At 41.3% G+C, this 23,164-nt stretch overlaps 2 protein-coding genes across 2 annotated transcripts; one reads left to right on the top strand and one right to left on the bottom strand.

Annotated features, from left to right (window-relative positions):
• The first annotated feature begins 40 nt into the window (after positions 1-40).
• PRPF4 (pre-mRNA splicing tri-snRNP complex factor PRPF4) lies at positions 41-19,940 on the top strand. Its single transcript, XM_004372147.2, has 14 exons — positions 41-163; positions 926-1,106; positions 2,934-3,120; positions 6,549-6,636; positions 7,139-7,218; positions 7,394-7,487; positions 8,079-8,173; positions 9,319-9,377; positions 12,078-12,201; positions 13,627-13,716; positions 15,833-15,955; positions 16,066-16,173; positions 16,265-16,383; positions 16,912-19,940. Exons 1-14 carry the CDS (start codon positions 47-49, stop codon positions 17,103-17,105), a joined length of 1,659 nt encoding a protein of 552 aa, XP_004372204.1. The 5' UTR covers positions 41-46; the 3' UTR covers positions 17,106-19,940.
• Positions 19,941-21,039: 1,099 nt separating this feature from the next.
• Positions 21,040-21,618, bottom strand: RNF183 (ring finger protein 183). The gene has a single exon (XM_004372146.1). The coding sequence runs from the start codon at positions 21,616-21,618 to the stop codon at positions 21,040-21,042; it is 579 nt and encodes a 192-aa protein (XP_004372203.1).
• Between the last annotated feature and the right edge of the window lie 1,546 nt (positions 21,619-23,164).

The following is a 23,164-nucleotide window of genomic DNA, read 5'->3' as shown; positions in this document are numbered from 1 at the left end:
CGCGCCACCCTGGTCGCTGCGCCGGTTCTAGGCCCAGTTCCGGTTGATGACGCAGTTCCGCTTTGCTGGGCGCGCGGCGGACGGTCTGATTGTAGAGCTCGGTTTTCGCTGGAGTTTCGCGGCTCCAGAGCCCAGCATGGCCTCCTCACGACCCTCCTCCACGGTACAGAACTCACTCTGGCAGGGAGCGCGGAGTGATGACTGCAGGATGGGGCCGTTGGGAAATGAGCTAAGGCGGTGGAGGGCTGAGGAGGGAGGCTGCGGGACTCATTCTCTTGGAGAACTGAGCCCCGTTTTCCTGGTACCTAAGCGCTTTCATATGCTTTAGTCCATTTGCACCTCTCTCAGTACAGCCCTGAACGGTAAACACTTACTCCGACTGATCCAAAAACGGAGACCTAAAAGGGAAATGTCTTGGTCAAGCTTTACGTCTGTGTCAGTCCTGGGACTTGTAATGAGGCCTGCTAATTACTTATCTGCTGTCGTTTGAGATGAATAGACCATTACTCCCCCTTAGCACCAGGTTGGTTATTTTATTCAAGTAACCAACCTTTCATTCAAAAGATTTCAACGAAATCCTTGCTGTTTCTTTCGGGATGTGCAGTAATCCTAGAAGGTTCATAAAACCCAAGAAGAGATTGCACTTCCAACTGAGATGAAGTAAACAGGTTCTAAAGTAAAGCGTTGATAGAAAAATCACCAAGAGAAATTCATTAGTTTTATCGACCTCCTACTTCCTGTCTGCAAAACTTAAGTGATGGAGGGACTGAAACACCCTTCAGATCAGGGAGGGACATCTTAACTGGTGTCCAACTTGCCATTTTACTTGGGGAGGAAATAGGATTGAAGCTCAAATGAGCTTTGGGGAAGCCCGGTAAATTTCTAAGATTAAGCCTTAAATTAATTCAGTTCTTTGATTCAGCAGGCAACCAAAACCTCTAAGGCACCTGATGACTTAGTTGCTCCTGTTGTGAAGAAACCCCACATCTATTACGGAAGTTTAGAAGAGAAGGAGAGGGAGCGTCTGGCCAAAGGAGAGTCTGGAATTTTGGGGAAAGAAGGACTTAAAGCAGGAATCGAAGCAGGAAATATTAACATAAGCTCTGGTAAGATGCAATTCGAGTCTGTCTTTACCCTTGGTGCTCAAATTCTCTGTAGTGAATACTCTCAGACATAGATATCACTAGTTTTGTAGTTTCAAAAGTTTTCAGTTCTTAAACTTGCATGTCTAAGGCCATACTAGTTATTAGGTGATAAAAAGCCTTGTTATCATGGAAATCTCATCTTCATAGTTATTGGTTCGAGTTAATTAGTTACATTTGTAAGTGTCCCTATACTGGGACTGTTTTAGAGAGTAGCTTTGACAATTATTAAAATAATGTTTCTATTTTATTTTCTGGATAGAAGGCCTTTGCCGAAGATGTTTTGTACTCTTACTTTCTTTTTCTTTTTTTTCCCCGTGTCACTCACATTTTATTTATTTATTTATTTTAGATACACCAACATGTGTTTTTTGTTGTTGTTTTTTTTAAATAATTGTGCTTTAGGTGAAAGTTTACAGCTCAAGTTAATTTATCATTCAAAAGTTTATATACACATTGTTTTGTGATATTGGTTGCAATCCCCACAATGTGACAGCACACTCCCCCTTTCCACTCCGGGTTCCCTGTGTCCATTCATCCAGTTCCTGTCCCTTCCTGCCTTCTTGTCTTGCTTTTAAACAGAAGTTGCCCATTTGGTCTCTCATGTGTTGTTTTTTGTTTTATAGGCCTGTCTAATTTTTTTTTTTTTAATTGTACCTCAGGTGAAGGCTTACAGAACAAATAGTTTCTCATGAAACAGTAGTACATGTATTTTATGACGTTGATTAACAATCCCACAACATGTCAACCCTCTAACTTCTCAACTTTTTTTTTTTGGTGAAAATACACATAGCCAAAGATACACCATTTCAAAAATTTCTACATGCACAGTTCAGTGACATTGACTACGCTCTTCCAATTGTGCTGTTATTCTCACTTAAGATGAAGGCTTACAGAACAAAATAGTTTCTCATTTAACAGTTACTACAAATGTTGCCCTATGACAATGGTTAACAATCTCACAACACATGAACAATATCCTTGCTCAACCTTGGGTTCCCTATCACCAGCTTTCTTGTCCCCTTCTGCCTTCTGGCCCTTGTCACTGGACTGCTGTACCTCATTAGTCCCATTTGGTTTTACGGAGCTGTCCACTCCCAGGCTGAACGGTGAACCTCGGAGATAACTTCACCACTGAGTTAAAAGGGTGTCTGGGGGCCATACTCTTGGGGTTTCTCCAGTCTCCTTTAGGCCAGTAAATCTGGTGTTTTTTTTGTGAGTTAGAATTATGTTCTATATCCTAGGCCTGTCTAATTTTTGTTTGAAAAGTGGATTTCAGCAGTGGTTTCAGTTCTGGGTTAGCGGAGTGTCCAGGGGGCCATAGTTTCGGGGGTTTGTACTCTTTCTGATCCCATCTAAGTTATGTGTTTGTATTAGGTGTAAAACAAACAAAAAAAAAAACCATTGCCATCAAATCGATTCCGACTCATAGTGACCCTGTAGAACAGAGTCGACCTGCCCCATATAGTTTCCAAGGAGCGCCTGGTGGATTCGAACTGCCGACCTTTTGGTTAGCAGCCGTAGCACTTATGCCACCAGCATTTCCGTATTCGGTGTAAGGTTACCAAAATGATTTGAACCATTTTTCTGCCTTTGAAAGCTGTGTCATTTAGTTTTATGTATTTGGCATAATTTAATAAACTGAAAAACAGTAAACTATATCTGTAAAACACATAATACACTAGGCAGTTGCCTTTCCCTAGCGGCATACACAGATTTCAGTTGTTAGAAATTATTTTTTTCTATTTGAAGATCTGGTGATTATACTGAAGTTGCCTGTTCTTTTTATAGGAGAAGTGTTTGAAATTGAAGAGCACATCAGTGAGCGACAGGCAGAAGTATTGGCTGAGTTTGAGAGAAGGAAGCGAGCCCGGCAAATCAATGTTTCCACAGATGACTCAGAGGTCAAGGCTTGTCTTAGAGCCTTGGGGGAACCCATCACGCTTTTCGGAGAGGGCCCTGCTGAAAGAAGAGAGAGGTGCCCTTCCTAATTCCTAAATATTTACTCTTTTTTTTGTTTTTAATCACAAATTTCTAGTTCCAGATTTGTTGGTCTCAATAGCTGAAACTTTAATAGAGTGTCTCTGATAGTTTTGACATGTTAAGTTGTGTTTATATAGTTTAGCCCATAATCTGAGTCTTAGGACAATTTTTATACCACTAGTAATTTTTTTTTTATAAGCTGTGAAATGGGTGCTAACATGCTTCCCTCCTGCTCTCCTCCTGACACACACACAGATGGTGCTTAGAGTTGGGTAAACATTTGTGGTTGAGCTTTGAAAATTTAGACATCAAATGTATTTCTTGTCAGCTAAATGAAACATGATGAATTTTTTTGGATATTAATGAGGGGCACTCTCTTAAGATAATGCTCAGTTTGTAATTTAAGGTTGAAAAGTCTTATTGACAGACTAGTCACATGCAGTTACAAGAACCCTCTCTTGTCTCCACATCCATCACTACCCACTGTCCCATTTCTCCTTTTCACCTTCTTCAAAGAGTTTTTTACATTTACTTTCTTCACTTCCTACCCCTTATTTACTCTTCAACCCATTGCAAACTGATTGAGCCCTGTTGTTGTTGTTGTTGTTAGTTGTTGTCAAGTCGCCCTACCACATTGCAATTGCTCATTATCAAGGTCACCAACCCATCTTTACTAATATAGCCCTAGTACAGTGCCAGCCACTCCCTCCTTGAAACACTCTCTTGCCTTGACTCTCAGGAGACCACATCTTCCTGATTTTCTGCCTGTCCCTGGCTAATTCCTCTCACTTGCCTTCTAGGCGTCTTTTTTTCCTGCTTAGCAGTGAACTCAGACATAGCAACGATCATGAAGATGGCACAGGACTGGGCAGTGTTTCGTTCTGTTGTACATAGGGTGGCCATAAGTCGGAACCAACTCGGTGGCACCTAACAAGAACACCTTTATATCCTTTATATGCTATGGTTCTTTACCCTCATCCTCTACTCACCCTGTGGCATCATTTGCTGTGTATATTCTGATGACTCCCAAATCTCTGTTAAGCCTAGGTATCCCCAAGGCATCTCAAAATTGACATGTCTAAGTTGAACTCATCTGTTCCCCACCCCTCTTCTGTTTTCCTAGCAAGTGGCTCTATTTTCCTAGCAAGTGGTTCTACCATTCACACAGTTCTTGGCTGAAAATCTTCCTCACCTCCCTTGTGATCCATCAGCAAAATTTAGCCTGTTCTACTTCTGAAATGTACCTCCAGTCTATTCTCTTCTCTGCCTCTATTGCTGTCACACTTGGACCATTGTAGTAGTCCTAAGCTTGTTGTTGTATTACTCACTTGCTTAGAATCCTTCCGTGTGTTCTCATTGCTCTTGGAATAAAAAACTTGTCATGGTCTACAAGGTCTCCAGTTTTACCCTGTGCCACTCTTCCCCAATTCATTAGACTCTAGTTACAGTGGTCTTCCTGGAACATTCAAGCTCTTTTCTGTCTTTTCACTCAGTTCTTTCTCCTCTCTTGCCTTTTAATGTGTTTTTAGGCTTTTGATTTCATCATAAATGCCACCTCCTCCAAGGAGCCTTTTCTAACCCCTAGCGCCTTGGAAAGTAGACCCCTTCATTGTTCTCTGTCATAGTATGTTATTAACACATTTTTTGTTAATTGTCTGTCTTCTCCACCAGAGAAGTCTTGTCTTTTTTATTGTTATATCCTTTGAATGAATCCTTGAATCCCACTGCCACTATCTTAATTCAAGTCTGCCATTATGACTCAGAAGATTCGTATAGCAGTATCTTGTCTGATTTCCCTGCCTTCACTCTCCCTCTTAAATCCATTCTGCATACTTTGAGCAGCCGTCTTTCTCAAACATAGACTTTCCTTCGTGTGGCATAGGAGCTCTTTGTGACCTGGCCCTACTTACACCTCCACCCTTATCCCTCACCAGTTCTCTGTTCATACTCCATACTGAACTGTTTGCGATTCCAAGCTCAACATGTTTTTCTTACCTCCAGGCCTTTGCATTTGTTGAACACTCTGCTTAGACTGCCCTTTCCCATTCTCGACCCCTTAACCTAATTGAGGACTTAGTGTAAAGAATACCTTCTCTATAAAGCCTTCCCTAATCCTCCAAGCCTAAGTTAGGTGCCCTTTCTGTATTCCCTCTTGGCACCCTGTGCTTACCACCATAATAATACACCCACTCCTCACTTATCAACATGGTTCCAAAGATGAGGTCACTACGTGAAAATCAGCATTATGCGAAAGTGGAGGATGACCACATCAGGTCACAAAATGGAGGATGACTATATCGTTAACTGCCAAATTACATTGTTACATAACTACCAAATTCCATCATTATATAACTGCTTAATTACATCATGACATAACTGCCAAACCACTGAGAATCATGGCCCAGCCAAGTTGACACATGACCTTAACCATCACAGCCAATGTTCCTCTCTTGCTTCATACCTCATTGTTCCGATTTACGTTAATGTGCAAAATAGATAGTAGATATTTTACTATTGGTGTGAATGTGAAATGTCAGATAATGAGGTAGTCAAGAAGAGTAGGTGTACTTAATACAATGTATTATAGTTCACTGTTAACTTTTTTTTAAACATTTTACTGTGTTTTCGGTGAAAGTTTGCACAGCAAATTAGGTTCATTTAACAATTTCTACACCCATCGTTCAGTGACATTGGTTACATTTTTCACAATGTGTCAGCGTTCTCATTATTTCTCTTCTGGTTGTTCATTTCTTGTAATCTAGTTTCCCTGCCTCATTTCCTTCTCATCTTTACTTTAGAGTAATTGTTGATCGTTTGGTCTCATATAGACGATTTCTTAAAGGAGCACAGTACTCATGGGTGATATTCTTTATTTTATGAGCCATTCTGTTATTTAGCTAAAAGGTGACCTTGGGATAGTTTCAGTTCAAGGTTTAAAGCGTATGTCAGGGCAGAAGTCTTGGGGGGTCCTCTAGTATCAACTGATTTAGTAAGTTTGGACTTTTTAAGAGTTTGAGTTCTGTTCTATACCTGTCAACTTTCTATCTTCCCCCACTGACAGTGAAATCAAGGCCTTTTTTTTTTTTTGCTATTGTTGCATACTTAGCACCTGCATGAGTATCCAGCACATCGTGGCATTGAGTGAAGTTGGCTGTCCTTACAGACCAAGTGTTTCCAGTGTAGGAGCTAGTTGACTCCAAATTGAAGAGGATGATTGCTTATATTTGGATTTGGGGGCTTTTCAGATAAGGAAGAAGACTGAGTGAAAGAAATCACACAAGAAGTTTAGGCATGACAACTTGACTCTTGAAGGTTGCTAGGAGTTTGAATGGTGAGAGTGTAGAGGAAGCTTGCTCCTTTCTTGTGTATAGTTTTTCATAGTCTTATCTTACTCTGTTTAAATTCTTATCTGTTTTGTTACAGATTAAGAAATATCCTTTCAGTGGTTGGTACTGATGCCTTAAAAAAGACCAAAAAAGATGATGAAAAATCTAAGAAGCCCAAAGAAGAGGTAGAATATGCCTTTGGTTTCACAGCATAACATGAAGAAAATGAGAGAGTAGTTCTCTTTTTCTGTTTTCAATGGGTTTGCTTTGCTGGAATGAGGAGGGAAATGTCTTTGAAGACTCTACCATTCAGGAATAGTTGTTGGCAATAGTTTGCAGTTTCTGTGTAGGTGTGAATAGAGATACGTGAGTTTTCTACTCAGGAAAGAACTATAGCATTCCTGGTGTGAATGCTATGGTTTTTTCCATAGTATTCCATCTTTTCTTTATTCTCCCTGTTATTACACCAAAGCTGTGCTTTTGATCTCTCCATAGTTTTCCTGTTTATATTTAACAAGGAAACAGAAACTGTCCAGTAAGACTTTGTAGAAGATGGATCTGCCTGTCTTTAGCCTGTCTATTATTGAACTAAGTCACCTTTCTGAGCAGTTACAGTAGAGAGGTGACAACTATGGGAGGGGCAGGAATGCTTCAGTTCTTAATTTCTGTTCTTAATTTACCTTCCAGTATCAGCAAACCTGGTACCATGAAGGACCACACAGCCTAAAGGTTGCTAGGCTATGGATTGCTAATTATTCACTGCCCAGGTAAGAAGAGCCTCTAGAAGAAGGAATGAAGTTTATTTTCTTTTATTTCCTCTCAAGGACTGAGGATTTGTTTTGTAATGACTGTGGTGGTTAAATAAATTGAGTGGTAGAGACACATGTTTGGACACTTGTTTACAACCTCTTTGCTCATGATAATGTTGTTTCCATGTCACAGGGCAATGAAACGCTTGGAAGAGGCTCGTCTCCATAAAGAGATTCCTGAGACAACTAGGACCTCTCAGATGCAAGAGCTGCACAAATCCCTTCGGGTAAGATATTTTTGGCAGTTATCCAGTATCCTAAAGATTCTTAACATTTATGAGATTTTCTGCTTTGGCCCATCTCTAGGAAGGTAACAAACAAAAAAAAACCAAACCCATCGCCCTCGAGTCAATTCCCACTCATGGTGACCTCCTGTGTTACAGAGTAAAACTGTTCAATGTGTCTGTAACTATTCCTGCTTGAGCTGTTGCTGTTGGGGAGGAGCCATCAGTTAAGGTGGCAGGAGCCTAATTTCTACTCAGCAGAGGCCTATGGTTCTTCTCTTTTATCCTCCCTGTTATTACACCAAAGCTGTGCTTTAGATCTCGCCATCGTTTTCCTGTTTATATTTAGCTAACATAGATGCAAAGCTAGGATACCAAGAATGTAAGAAATAGCATGTTGAGTTCCTCATGGGCCTTGACTCCATTCATTTGTCAGAGCATCAGTGTAAGTATCTCCTAACAAAAGTATAGATACAAAAGTATAAAAAATCATGGGGTGGGTTAAAACTAGAAAGTTGGCTTTTTTATGGTAGAAAGGCCAAGGAACTCCTGTATTAGCCTATTAATAATCACTATTTTGTTTGTTTTTTTTAGTCTTTGAATAATTTCTGCAGTCAGATTGGGGATGACCGGCCTATCTCATACTGTCACTTTAGTCCCAATTCCAAAATGCTGGCCACAGCTTGTTGGTAAGTTCCATTTTACAGTGATTTTTTTTTTTCTAGATGGGAAAGATACTTTTTTTTTAATTAACTTTAGTCTTAGATGTCTGTTTCTATTTCCTCTTCCTTTGTGTCTTAGGGTTGCACCAGACTTGGTTCAGAAGAGAAGCTAGTGTTATACCCATTGTATTATAGAATATAGCCTTTGTTTAGCATTTCTTACTGTTTATAAGCAGCCCCAAAGATCCATGGCATGTTGACACTAGCGTTTTGGAGCAGGTCATATAGTGAGCTTGTAGACCCAACTAGATTCCACACCTCAACACGGTTTTCCTTTTTTAATTACATTAGCTAGGCAAGATACTTCTATAACCTTCAGCGTCCTCATCTGTAAAGTGGGGTGGGATAATGTCTGTAAAGCATTTTGCCTTGAATAGTGCCTGGTATGTAGTAAAGACTGAACAAACATTAATTATTGTTTTTATCATTTTTTTTTTGTGCTTAGGATCTCATATGCATAAACCTGTTAGTATGCGATAGTTTTGTTACTTTGTTTTCTTGGTGGGTGTGGCCATATAGTGAGAGAGGAAACTTAACATTATACACACAGGAACCACTTAACTAGGCAGAAATTGAGACTATGGTTTAGGAGAAAGTTAAGGAAGTATACATATCACTAGTTCTCCAAGCTTCGGTTACCTTAACTATAAAATAGAAATGATAATTCCTGCCTTATCTACCTAAGGTCTGTTATAAAAATCATTTGAGATAATGGATACAAAGATAACTTGTTGGAAATTTTCCCAAAAAAAAATTTTTTTTTATGTAGTTTGCAAGCAGCAAAGTGCTTCTCATGTTTAAGGTGATAGTATCATTATTAATATTATTACTAGATAATTTGTTCTACCTCCTCTCACAAACTGATCTGAAAGTTAAGGGAAATAGCAACTTATATTAATTATAGCCTATTAAAGGCCTCTGGTTACATGAGACCTGGCTATAGCTCTATCTTCTGCCACCCTTCAAATTAAAGGCCTTTTATTTTTATATTTCTGTCTGCCACTGTAATGTTTATTGGGGATGAGAAGATATTGCCCTTTAGTAATGTTACCAAGGTACCTTTTCCTTCCCAGACCAACCCTGGCTGAGATGCTTTCCTTTGTATTTGATAGGAGTGGGCTTTGCAAGCTCTGGTCTGTTCCTGATTGCAACCTTCTTCATACTCTTCGAGGTAAGTTAGAATCTTGTTTAAATCTCATTCTTCCCAGTGTGAATTCTGTTAAGCAGTAAAACTCTGCCTGAGACTATGCCCCCTACAAAAAGTTTTCCAGGTGCTTCTTCCCTGACACATGGACCCAGCATACACAAGATTAATTCTCGGTTTGGTTTTCTCTGACCACAAGGCTGAAATACAATGATTTCATATACATACCACTTTTCTCTTATGTCCAGCCAAGCTCTGACATTTTACAGTCTCTAAACCAAAAACGGGAATTTTTTTGGTGTTTTGTTTTTCTTAAAATGTAATTTACTCATAGATCGGAAGATTGAATACGTTAAGATGTTAAAACTACCTAAATCAATCTGTAGATTCAACACAATCCTCAGGAAAATTCCAACAGCCCTGTTTGCAGAAATGGAAAAGCCAGACCTCAAATTTATATGAAAGCACAAGCAGCCCCGAATAGCCAAAGAAAGCAGTCTTGAACAAGAAGAACAAAGTAGGGAGGACTGAACACTTCTCAATCTCAAAACATATTATAAAGCTACAGTAATTAAAACAGTCTGGTTCTGGTATAATGATAGACATATACACCAGTGGGATAGAACTGAGAGTCCAGAAATAAACCTGTACATTGTAGTCAACTGATTTTCTACAAGGTGCTAAGTCCATCCAGTGTGGGAAGAATAGTGTAATAAATGATGCTGGGGCAACTGTATTTCCACAAGAAAAAGAATGAACTTAAACCCACACCTCACACCATATTTGAAAACTAACTCAGAATGGATCAAGGACCTAAATGTAAGAACTAAAACCATAAAACTCTTAAAAGAAAACGGGGTAATGCTTCAGGACCTAGTTTTTAACAATGGGATCTTCGATATAACACTGAAAGCATGAGCCACAAATGAGAAAATAGATAAATTGGACCTCATCAGTATTAAAAACTTTTGTTCATCAAAGGATTTATCAACAAAGTGAAGAGACAGCATAGAGATTGGTAGAAAATTTGGGGGAAACATATATCTGGTAAGAGTTTAATATCCAGAGTATATAAAGAACTCCTAAAATTTAACAACAAAAAGACAAACAGCCCAGTCAAAAAATGGGCAAAGGACTTGAGTAGATGTTTCATCAAAGAAGAAATGCAAGTGGCCAACAATCACGTGAAAAGATGCTCAACATCATTAGGGAAGTGCAGACCAAAACCACGATGAGGTATCACTTCACACTCACTAAGATGGCTGCTGTGGACTGAATTGTGTCCACAGTTCTAGCCCTTATACCTTTACATGTAATCCTACGTGGAAATAGGGTTTTCTTTGTTATGTTAATGAGGCCACATCAATATAAGGTGTATCCTAAACCTAATTGTTTCTGAGTTACAAGGAGCATCATAGACACAGACAAGCCCAAAGAGGGGAAGATATATGCCACATGAAGATCACTAAGGCATGCTGGGGCTACAGAAGCTGAGACAAAGATATTCCGCCAGAGCTGACAGCCAGCCTTTCCTATAGCTGGTGCCCTAAATTAAGACTTCTAGCCTCCTAAACTATGAGAAAATAAATTTCTGTTCTTTAAAGCTGCCCACTTGTGGTATTTCAGTTACAGCAGCACTGGGAAACTAAGACAATGGCTATGATTAAAAAAACAGAAAACAACATGTCTTGGCAGGGGGATATGGAGAAATTGGAATCCTCATCTATTGATTGTAAAACGGTGCAGCCACAGTGGAAAACATTTTGGCAGTTCCTCAAAAGAGTTCAACATAGAATTATCATATGATCCAGTAATTTTGCACCTAGGTACATACCCAAAAGAATTGAAAGCAAGAAAAATAGATACTTGTACACCAGTGTTCACTGCAGCATTATTCACAGTAGCCAAAAGATGGAAGCAGCCTAAATGTCTGTCAGTAGATAAAGAAAATATGCTACATACATACAGTGGAATATTACTTGGCCATAAAGAGAGATGAAGTCTTGGCGCATGCTGCAAGCACGGATGAATCTTGAAAACATCATGCTGAGTGAAATAAGTCAGTCACAAAAGGACAAATATTGTATGATCCCACTTACATGAAATATCTAGAATAGGCAAATGTATACAGACCAGAGTTTGTTAGTGGTTAACCACCGGCAGGTGGGAGGGAGGGGAAGAGGAGGACTTATTGCTAGGGGACACTGAGCTTCTCTGAAGAGTGATGGAAAAATTTGGGAACAGATAGTGGTGATGTTTGACAAACATGATGAGCATAATTTATGTCACTGAACTGTACGTGTAAAAAATGTAGAAATGGTAAATGTTTTATTCCATGTATTTACAATAAATAATTTAAATATTAGTTTAAATAGTTCCGTTTTTTCAATAGTTGAATTGTCGCTTTAACACTGTATGTCTGCATGTTCCCTAATATATACTTACCTGTAACATTCACCATATTCTGTATTTGCACATAGGTTATAGGGGGGTGCAAGAGTTAAGCAGCCAGCTGCTAACCAAAAAATTGGCAGTTCAAACCTACCCAGTGGCTCTGTGGGAAAAATACCTAGCAATCAGCTCCCATAAAAATTACAGCCTAGAAAACACTGGGAGGCAGTGCAGTCTGTCACACGGGGTATCTATGAGTCAAAAATCGACCCAGCGGCACCTGACAACCTAACAATATAAGGAACCCTTTAACTTTCATCTCTCCTACTCTTGTAGGCCACAATACAAATGTAGGAGCAATTGTATTCCATCCCAAATCCACAGTCTCTTTGGACCAAAAAGATGTCAACCTGGCCTCTTGTGCTGCTGATGGTTCTGTGAAGCTTTGGAGCCTCGACAGGTACTTATTACTATTCTGCTGTCCATACTGTGAACACTAATAGATGGTTGTCTTGGTTGGCCCTCAGGAAGTGAAAATCTGGCGTTTAACCCAAGAAATGCTCTTAAGTGTCAGGGTAACTTAGTGTGAAGGTAAAATAGAGGATTTCTTTCTTAGACCTTTTCTCACCAGAGAAATTGTACCAGATTTTTCTTACTTGTTAAATTTGGACCTTGATTTTTGCCTACAACATAGTGGCTACTGTGTCCAACTCATTATTCTGGGAAGAGCCATCCTACGTCTTACACAATAGGTTGACGTTGGAGAAAGGCATCATTTGATAGATTGACTAAAGATAATACTTTTGGTAGCATGTTGGTTCTTAGCAAACAGCCACAGGGGAGAGGAAGATGAGGTTCTTTCTGGCAGTATCGACAAGGAAGTCATGTCTCTTCTCAGTAGCATCATCCTTTACCTAGAATATCTTTTCCAATTACAAACGACCGGTTTTTTTTAATGTATTTATGATTAACGTATTGTTTTCCCAAACATTTTGGAAGCACGTTGTTGGCTAAAAGACATCTAAATTCAGTTGCTTAATTTTCTTTGGGAAAGCGCGTGAAGGCTTTTATTCCAGGATTTTTTTTTTTTTTTAAGTAGCTAATTAGTATCTCTCCTCTGTGCCAGACAGGATCTTACCTATGAGCACTGTAAGTTTTAATTGGTTTTGGTAATATTTAGCAACGTTTATTCCCCTAGGGTGTTGATTAGTTCTGTGTATGCACATGGACAAAGTTTCCTTTTTAATTGCCCTCTTTAGAGTTCTTGTTTATTTCCTTTTGCTGGTGTTTCATATCTTCTTTCTGTGGTTGCTGGAGAGCAGAATTTAATGGCCACTGAAAGAAAACCAAGCCTCTGTCTTTTCTAGGAGTTTTTTTTTTTATATGGGTCCTTGAACAAGCTAAAGTTTGAGGAAGAGTTATCTGTAATGCACTTGCACCAAAGTTGTTTTATTTCTATATCCCCACATCTCTACCTGAGTATGTTTTCTTTCTAGAATCCAGGACTACTTTGTTGCAGAGTGACTATTTTGCTTATCATATTAAAATTTTTTTTATTCTTTTCTAATCCTAAATGACATTGCATTAAGGGCTTATTAACATAGTGGATTGAGGTAGAATTTATCAAAGTGCTATGGGCAGTTTTGCCTTTTGGGCACATAAAATAGTCCTATTTTTTTTAAAACCTTGGGAAGTGACTAAATTATCATTAACCCTGGTTTAACAAGCTACAAGTTTAGTTAAAACGTCACCTCTCAAATTGTACAAGGTGGATTTTTAAAAAAATTGTACAAAATGAGTATATCTGTGCACAACAACTAATAAATCCAGCGAATATTTGCATGACTATAAAGTAGCTCACTGCATGTGTTTGGTTCCTTTTCAGTGATGAACCAGTGGCAGATATTGAAGGCCATACTGTACGTGTGGCCCGAGTAATGTGGCATCCCTCAGGACGTTTCCTGGGCACCACCTGGTAAGCCATGTTGTTATTATTCTATCCAAACAGGTCTGTGGCATCTTGTTAATTCATTATAGCTATCTGTGAGGTAAATTTTTAGAGCAGAGGCATTCAAGTAGGATTTTCTTGGAACTGCATTGAATTAGAATCAGAAAAGAACATATGATTCTTTTAGAGTTAAGTGTATTTGCTTTTAAATTGCTGTTAGTTTGAAATTTCAAAGTCACTGATTGCCTGAAACTAGGATTTACATTGTTTCTTCTCTTTTGTAACCAATACTAGAGGTAGTTTTTGTTGTTGTTTTGCTATACATCTCTACCTACAAATCAGTCTCCCTTTTTTTTTTTTGGTTCTCCAAGTTCACTGAGACCAGAATCTGTTAAAGAACTTTTTAATTGAGGTATAATTTACATACTGTGGACTGGATAGATCTTAAGAGTACACTTTTTCGATCAGTTTCAATAAATGCATACACTTGGAGCCCTGGTGGCATAGTGGTTAAGAGCTCAGCTTCTAACCAAAAGTTCAGCAGTTTGAATCCAGCAGCCACTCCTTGGAAACCCTGTGGGGCAGTTGTCTGTCCTTTAGGGTCACTAGGAGTCAGAATTGACTCGATGGCAACAGGTTTTGTTTTTGTTTGTTTGTTTGTTTGTGTGACCCACAAACATTTTCATCACCCCAGAAAGTATGCTCATGCCCCTTCCCAGTCAGTTCCTCCTTGAAAAGCAACCACTAATCTGATTCTGTCACCATAAATTAATTTTGCCTGTGCGTAGAGTATGAATTCATTTGTGTCTGGCTTCTTGCACTTAGCGTAATGTTTTTCGTTTTGTTTTGAAGATTTATTCGTGTTGTATCATGTGTCAGTGGCTGAGTAGTATTCCACTGTATGACTGCACTACAGTTTATCCTTTCTCCTGGTGATTGATACTTGAGCTGTTTCCACTTTTTGACTGATAGGAATAAAGCTGCTATGAATGTTCTTGTATAAGGTTTTTTTTTTTTTTTTTTTTTTGCTAGATGTGCATTTCTCTTTGTTTTGAATAAATACCTAGGAGTATTTATTAGTATTATTAATCTAGCAGTTGCTAGATCATAGGGTAGATACAAGTTTAAATTTTTTTAATTTCTAAATGATTTTCCAAAGTGGATGTACCATTCTACTTTCCCAGAGTTCTGATTGCTCCACATCCTTGCCAAAATTTGGTGTTGTCAGTCTTCATCATTTTGGCGGATATAGTAAGTGTGTAATGATGTTTCGAGGTTTTAATTTTCATTATCCTGGTGACTAATGAGGAGTCCCTAGGTGGTACAAATGGTTAGCATATTTGGCTGCTACCAAAAGGTTTGAGTCCACCTAGAGGTACCTTGGAAAAAGGCCTAGCAATCTACTTCCAAAAAACCAACCATTGAAAACCCTGTGGAACACAGTTCTACTCTGACACACATGGGGTCACCATGAGTTGGAATCAACTTGATGGCAACAGGTATTGGGATGACTAATGATATTGAGTACTTTGTCATATTCTTATTGACTGTGTATATCTTCTGTGCAGTGTCCAGGTGCTTTGTCCTTTTTTTTTTTTTTGTCTCTCTCCTTTTTGTTTTGTTTTTTTTTCCCCCCATCTGGATAGCCAGTTTTACCACTGTTTATTAAGGAGACTCTCCTTTCTTCATTGGAATTCCTTTGGCACCTCATTGAAAATCATTTGACCACATACTTGTACATCTACTTCTATACTCTCTAGTTTGTTCCATAGATGTATTTGTCTGTGACTGATTTTTGTATCTCCAGCATCCAATTTAAGGCCCAGTAAATGTATAAATGCTCAGTGAATGAAGGGACATAACATGGATTGAGGGAAGGAAGAAGCCAGTGGAATCTTTGCTGGGCCAGTATTGGGAAATTCTGTTCTTAAAATAGCCACTGGAATAGGCTTATGGCAAGTCCATAGTTTCCTGGCTATAATCTAAGACAGATATGCTTAGTTGTTGAGGTACAAGGAATTTCTTGTTAATATGGTTGTATAAATAGTTTCAGAGGCATAACTTAAGCTGCAACTATTTATAGAACCTTATACGTGGTAGGAAGTTAACTGTCAGCTAGTTAATGGTTAGTTTGCTTTTTTAGCTATGACCGCTCATGGCGCTTATGGGATTTGGAGGCTCAAGAGGAGATCCTGCATCAGGAGGGCCACAGCATGGGTGTGTATGATATTGCCTTCCATCAAGATGGCTCTTTGGCTGGCACTGGGTAAGGCGTCTTCCACATAGCAAAGGGCAGTCAGTATTCCCACCTCTTATATATACCTACTTCCATGGAGAACTGGATTCAAAGAGTTTGTTTGTAAATTTTCTTATCAGGGGACTGGATGCATTTGGTCGAGTTTGGGACCTGCGCACAGGACGTTGTATCATGTTCCTAGAAGGCCACCTGAAGGAAATCTATGGAATAAATTTTTCCCCCAATGGGTAAAATAAGCTAAGTGGATGAGGGGTGGAGAGGGTTCTTGGTCAAAAAGTAGTCTTTCTTTCTAACTTTGATACTACATCTGATCCACAGCTACCACATTGCAACTGGTAGTGGTGACAACACGTGCAAAGTGTGGGACCTTCGACAGCGACGCTGCGTCTACACCATCCCTGCCCATCAGAACTTAGTGACTGGCGTCAAATTTGAGCGTAAGCGTTCCTTCTGTTTTAGGTCTAATCATGAGACAGACAGAGAGAGAGAGATTGAGGTTGCCTTTCCATGGAATGCAGGTCAGGCTTTAGCTTAACTTGGATGTGGTACAGGAGAGAAATTGGACTCTATTAAAGAAGCAAATTATAATTTCCTTCCCTTTGCCATGTCTTTAGACAGAAATATGGGAAAGGATGCTTCTCTTTGCTAGGAAGTAAAGAAGACTTCCATGAGTGCGTTGCTTCATTTTTTTTCTCCGTGGATGTTCTAAGCACTGAATCTAATACCGCATTATTCTGAACAGACTGTCAGAGAAAGAGCCAAAAACCTTAATAATGCAATTTCCTGCCTTGTGGCTGTCGCCTTTTGCTGGAGGTTGGGTAGGACTATAGAATCTGAGTTTTTCTGAATGTGGAAATGCCCTCTTTTCAAAATAGTATTAGTTCTAGTGGATTTTTGTAATTTGTTCTCTTATTCTCTTTGAATGTTTGAATTCCACAAGCAACTCCCCTTCTTTTTTCCTGTAGCTATCCATGGGAATTTCTTGCTCACTGGAGCCTATGATAACACGGCCAAGATCTGGACCCACCCAGGCTGGTCCCCACTGAAGACTCTGGCTGGCCATGAGGGCAAAGTGATGGGCCTCGACATTTCTGCTGATGGGCAGCTCATAGCCACTTGCTCATATGACAGGACCTTCAAGCTCTGGATGGCTGAATAGGCAGGGCCATGGACAAAGGACTCTAACCTCCAGCTCTTAAGAGCCATTTTCCTCAAAAGAAAGGAATTGACGTGTTCTATTCCATCATGTTTTTTGCCACCTACCATGTGTAGACCCTCAACAGAATTGGATTTCCATGTCAGCCCCCCGTCCAGGCAGGCAGCCCAGTCCCTGGGTGCTAGTGAACCCCTTTCATGGTTAAAATTTTAATTTTCATCTTTAGGCCCTGCCACAAATTGTGTAGACATTGTTTTTATAATCTTTTTTGTTTGAATGCCCTGTTGCCTTCCTCACAGCACCCAGGATTGTGACTGACTCCCTCCATTTTTAATTCTTGAAACTTGGCTTGCCGTCACGTGGTACGTGCTTAAGGACTGCGTGTCACCTAGATAGCAGGGTGGCCAGACTATATTCTGGAAGCCCTCAAGTAAAGAGGCACATCAAACAATGCCTGGACAGAGCTGAGGACCTCTCCTCTACCTTGAGAATGGGAGGTGAGGCAGTAGCCACAGTTATGCTGATGGTTATGCAGTAAAGAAGATTTTATCTCTTCCTGTTGAGTTCACTTGGGATACCAACTGCATCAGGAAGCTCAGAGCTGAACATTTGCCTTATCAGAAAATGTCTTCCGTTTTGCTTTGATGTTTGGCATCTTTCGTGTTACCCCAAAGCAAGTCCATTGTGTCAGGATTCAGAGAAATGATTAGAAAGAAAATATGATGTTTATTGTGCAGCCTTCTTTCTGTTGGTTACTTAAAGGATGGTAGCCTTCATGCCAAGGTAACTGAAAAAAAATCCCTAGTGGGTATTCCTGAACGTAAACTTTTTATTTTTTTCCTTTTATAAAAACTGTTCTTCAAAGAATTATTTTGTATAGTTAAACGTTTTCTGAATCCCAGCCACTGGACCATAGAAGTCCCATTTTTTTGGTTTAGGGGCTAGCAAATAATCATAAAAATTGCTTGCTCCAATTTCTGGATACTGAATGAGCACTCTGTTAATAGTTTTCTTAAAAATAGAGGGCTGCTTGCGTTGTGAGCTGTATCTGGACCCTATGATTCTTATTCACTGGTCATGCAGCATTTACCTTCACTTCTTTTCCACCCCAAGCAGACACACTCAGAACACTTCACTTGCTATTCCAGAGAGGGTAAGCGTGGCTTTGCTCGAGGCCTATTCTGTCAGCTATAAGTGTGTGATATATAGCTAAATATACTGTTTAATCTGATTTTATTATAACCAAATAGTTACATATCCTGTGTAGTTGTTAAGCTTCTGAATTCTCAGCTGTTCCCTCTGTTGGGCACATCACTGTTGTTTAGGTATTAATGGGCTCTGTCTCCTCCAGTGTTTTCCATGAAAAGAAATTATTTTTCATTACTACCTGTGTAGTAGTTATACAGTAATAATGAACATTATTGTATTAGCATGCAGTTTGGATATAGTGTGCTTACAAAGGTTTTCAGTTTTTCAAGTTTAAATTTAACCGTTAGCTCCCTTAGATTTGTTGCTTCCAAGTTTTTGGTTCCAAGAGATTTAGAGGTAACAGGTAGGTAAAAGCATTTCATCTAAGCATGTGACAGAACAAGAAATACACATTTCTTCACTGGAAATAAATGTCATAAGAAAGTGGTTAACTGAGAAACATGAAGCATTTCATGGTAATGGTGAGATAAACAGCCAAAACTGAGGCTCACAGAGGTTAAGTAACTTGCTCAAGGTTACCCAGCTAGTAAGTGGAAGAGCCTGAATTCGAACCTTAGTCTGACAGTTGGTGACATTATGAGAAGATTTAACAGACTTTACTGAGTATGTTGACAACAGTGGCCAGACAATCATTCCAGCCAGTACACCGTTTCCTGTAGAAAGCCTGAGCTTTTTAACCACCCCATCTTGTATACTGCCCTTTTCACAAGTCACTTCATCTCTGGCCCTGACTTCATGCCACATGAGGTTTAAGTAATTTTACTGCTTCTACCTCAGGAACTTATGAAGAGCCTATAGTGTTAACAGGATAACCATTTGCATTTTGGGATACATGATATTTAGGTGTGTGGGACTGTCTTAAGCATTGTAGGTATCTTAGCATTCCTAGCCTCTGGGCCCTAAACATCAGAAGCACAACCCATCCCCTTCATTGGAGCACCAAAGATGTTCCCGCACATTTCCAAGTACTTCCTAGGAGGATGGTACTGCCCCAAGCTTAGAACTACTAAATGCGAAAGTAGGAGACTCTGTAATGTTAAACATATCCTTCCCTATCCAAAAAAAACTCAAACCTGTATCTTTTCTTATTTGGATTGTATGTCAACCTCTCCAAGAGTCTTAAGTTCTGTTTTGACTGAAAAGACTCCCCCACTTACTAGCTGTGTGATCTTGAACAAAGTAGCTAAACTCGCGGAGCCTCAGTTTCATCTATAAAATGGGGGTAAAGCTTACTTGGAGTGCAGAGGCAGGTGTCCTTCCTGAGTGTCCCCCAGCTCCTCTCCCTGCCCCTTACCCTGAGAACAGGGTGAGATCATTACCTACCTAACTGATACGTTAAGGAGCAAGGATGTGTAATAAAATGAAGTCAACAGGGAAAGGTTGACTCTCAGCTTTAGTGTAATTATCTTTGATGGCCTAGAGAGGTAGGTGCTAGTCCCCGGATGGGATATATTGGCAGCTTTCCAATTTTATAATGGAGAATTTGTTTTCTTCACATTGGAGCTTCAAACAGTTTGGTTTTACTAAACGTGAGATGTATGTCTTGGCTGCTTTGAAATATCTTGTACATTAAGACCCCTAAGGGGAATTTATAGAAGCTAGATCCATTACACTCACAAAATGTTACTTAGAGCAAATAAAACTGACTCAATTTCTGGCCTCTGAAATCTTATTCTACAAATCAAAAAAAAAAACAACTCAAAATGTTGTCTTTTCCTACTGTGGTGGTGTTTTAGCCAGCCCCAAACATCCAGATTCTAGCTGTAGTTCTCACTGGTTCCTAGACTGATTGAAGTGGAAACCAGTGTCTCTCTGCCTTTTGGGATGGGAGCTAAGGCTTTGCCTCATAAGGCTAGAATTATAGCGCTTGGGGATGGGGAAACAGCTCTACCCTGCACCCATTCTAATCAGGACCTGTGCACCTACCAGGAGGATTAGAAGGGCCTCCCTCTAATTCCCATTTCTTTTAATCCACTGACCCTGACTTCTTATAACTTTCAATTTTATATATATATGTGTGTGTGTGTGTATACATACATAATCTCCATGAACTTCATGCCTACCATAGGTTCTCTTGTACAAGAAGCAGCTGAATGAGCATGCCCTCCCTGCTGGTAGGGGCTCTCTGCCACTCCTGGATAAATCCTACCCTCTCTTTCCCTCGTTTTGGCAGTTAGTGCCAGCCCAGTCAATGGTTGTTGAATGAATAAGTGAGTGAATTAATGAATGCAGACCACTTTTACTGGGGCTGGTGGCAAGGCATTCAAAGAGAAAGCTGAGAAGGGGAAACACATTTGTCCACAGAATTAAAGCTCACTTTCTAAATTTTTTTAGCAACACAGAGTTCAAGGCAGCTCCAGTGAGAAACGCAGCTTGCTATTTGGGCTAGTCAGGTTCCTGAATACCATTGTCCAGCCCTTTGGCACAGTTTGTTGTGTAGCTCTGTAGTCACAGCCCTACTTCTCTGCCCTCCTGTGACCCCATAGCTCTCATCCAGTGGCCCCTCCACGGCTTTTCACAGTCCTTTAGCTTTCAGAGGCTCTCATAGTAGGGCCCTGTCTGTTCTCAGAAGCAAATACATGGTCTAACTGATCCTTGGATTGTAAAATGAACAATACTACGAAGGAAGATACCAAAGAGGCTCTGCAGTCCCCACACCCAGCAGCAAATTTGAGTCTCTTGAGCAGCAACTGAGAAAGGCTTGGCTCCTAGTCAAGGAATGGAGCACTCACCCCACGCCCCAAAGGAATTGTTTGGTCCAAAAGATGGAAAATAGGAGCAACAGAATGACACCGAGGATGACAGCCATCAGATAGGCAAAGATCCGGAACTGAGGGTTGCGGAAACACTCTCGCAGAGAGTAGTGACTGGGGATGGGGGTGGGCATAGTCACGGTGGCAGGGGCCATGTCCCGGGGGGGCCTGGCCTGGCTTCCGGGCTCAGGGTCTAGGTCCAGCGTGTAGACTCGAGGCTGGCGCAGGAAGTAGCGGCTCTTGGGCTGGTCCTTGAGACAGAGCTGACGGCCTTCCAGGATGACGTGGTGGGGCTCCAGGCGGAGCAGGGTAAGCATGGCGGTGTCTGTGGGCAGGTCAGTGACGGGCTGCCCTGAGGCCAGCACAGTGGGTTGGCGACATAGTGGGCACAGCAGTCGGCGCTGGGCCGGAGTCACCAGGCTGAGGTGGGCCAAGCATTCCACGCAGAAGGAGTGGCAGCAGTCCAGCACTTTGGGGGTGTGGAACGTGTTGTTGAAGGGGTTCCAGCAGACAGGGCACTCAGCTTCGGGCTCCCGGCCTCGCTGCTCAGCCATCCTAAGACCAGACGCTGGGAGGCCTCCCTAGAGATGTCCCAGCGGAAAGGGAAAAGGAGCAAAGGAACACCCAGTAAGCTCTGTCCCTGTGCTTGGTCCTAGACTAAGTAAGTGTCTGGGGATGTTATAAAGTATTATCGCCCACATCTTACAGATGAAAAAGGTTCAAAAAGATGAAGTAATTTGTTCCAGGTCACCCGGTTCCTAAGTCCCTCCCATAGCCCCTCTATAGCAGGATGAAGACCTGAGCTACCACCACCTACAGCACCTTAATGGCACCGGAGGAAAGAGCAGCCCGGGCGTTAGAGAGGGATGAAAATGCTCTTTATGTGCAATGTTTCTACCCTTGGCTGCTCTGAATCCAGGGAGAGGGAAGGTGGGCTACAGCTCACACAAATATTTCCTTCCCTACTACCTCAAATCTCTGACTAGTGCAGAGATGGGCTTTGTGAACTCTGGTCTGTCCCTCCTCTGGGAAAAATCCCAGGCCCTTTCCCTTCTCCCCTTGGGCCCCAGGGCCAATCTTCCAGAGCCAACTCGCCCTGTCCAGGTGCAGGGACATGACCTGGCCAGGGGGCCCCTGATAAAGCTTGCCCCTTTGACCCGGAAGCCATGGGAAAGTTCTCTGTCCAGGTCCCCAGATCAGCCTTTCTAGAGCTTCCTTCCAGTACTCAACCTCCCCTGGCTCCTCCCTCCCTTTGTTCCTGGAAACCCCCAGGGCACGCACCTGGGCTTCCTTGTCAAGACACTAGAGTGGTCGGGCTGACTGCTCTGAAGGGCCTGAAGCTCCAGTCTGTCTCTCTCCCAGATCCACAAAGCTTTGGAAGACTGCCTTCTTGCCACCAACTCAGGGGCCGTCTCCATGGCAGCACATACGCAGCACCTGGAGCTGCCAGGTGGCCTGGGCTGCAGCCTCTTGAGTGCACCTGCCTAGAGCGAAGGCCAGAGAGCTGCCTGGGTGGCAGGGTGGAGAGGTGGGGGACATGAGTTCCCCCTGGGGCGTAACCAACCCAACCTGGAAGCCAAGTATCTGCAAGATTGCGGGCAGTCCCTTCAAGACCTTGGATCCTTGGCCTAGAAAGGTAGGGCTGGCAATTTCCTTTTTCTGATTTCAGATAGGAAAGTGAGCCTTCTGGGCTTCCGCACGTCCCCCTCCCCTGGGCCCTCATTTGTAAAATGGCTGGAAAAGCCTCCTCCCTCCCTGAGCAAAGGGGCTGCCTGCCCTGCACTTCCGTCTACTGTGAAATTCACCTACTTCACAGCCTGAAAGCTCTGAATATCAGATTCCTCCAAGTTCTCTCTGGTCTCCTTCTGATCTTTTAATGTTCCTAAATGGCTGACACTGGAATATGCAAGCTTTGTTGCCTTCCACTTTGTTCTTAGAACAGTCAGCCTAGCAGGCACTGACTACTGAGATCTACAGTCCAAAGGCTGGCATCTCCCCCAACCTGAGGGCCTTAAAGGGGAGAGTTGGGAGGGAGGAGCAACCTGGCTTTGCTCCCCCACTGCAACCAGAAACACTCGGCTTTTATCTGTTTCACATACT

The sequence above is a fragment of the Trichechus manatus genome, unplaced genomic scaffold (genome assembly GCF_000243295.1).
Source record: "Trichechus manatus latirostris isolate Lorelei unplaced genomic scaffold, TriManLat1.0 scaffold00016, whole genome shotgun sequence".
Taxonomy (NCBI): domain Eukaryota; kingdom Metazoa; phylum Chordata; class Mammalia; order Sirenia; family Trichechidae; genus Trichechus; species Trichechus manatus.
Note: the sequence above shows the minus strand (reverse complement) of the source record. Positions and strands in the feature narration are given on the sequence as shown.

Excerpts from the sequence above, each read along its gene's own strand:
- PRPF4 (XM_004372147.2), top strand. The coding sequence starts at position 47 with ATGACGCAGTTCCGCTTTGCTGGGCGCGCGGCGGACGGTCTGATTGTA. Across the intron at positions 7,488-8,078 it reads AGCTGCACAAATCCCTTCGG|TCTTTGAATAATTTCTGCAG; the intron begins GTAAGATATTTT and ends TGTTTTTTTTAG. Across the intron at positions 9,378-12,077 it reads CCTTCTTCATACTCTTCGAG|GCCACAATACAAATGTAGGA; the intron begins GTAAGTTAGAAT and ends CTACTCTTGTAG.
- RNF183 (XM_004372146.1), bottom strand. The coding sequence starts at position 21,618 with ATGGCTGAGCAGCGAGGCCGGGAGCCCGAAGCTGAGTGCCCTGTCTGC.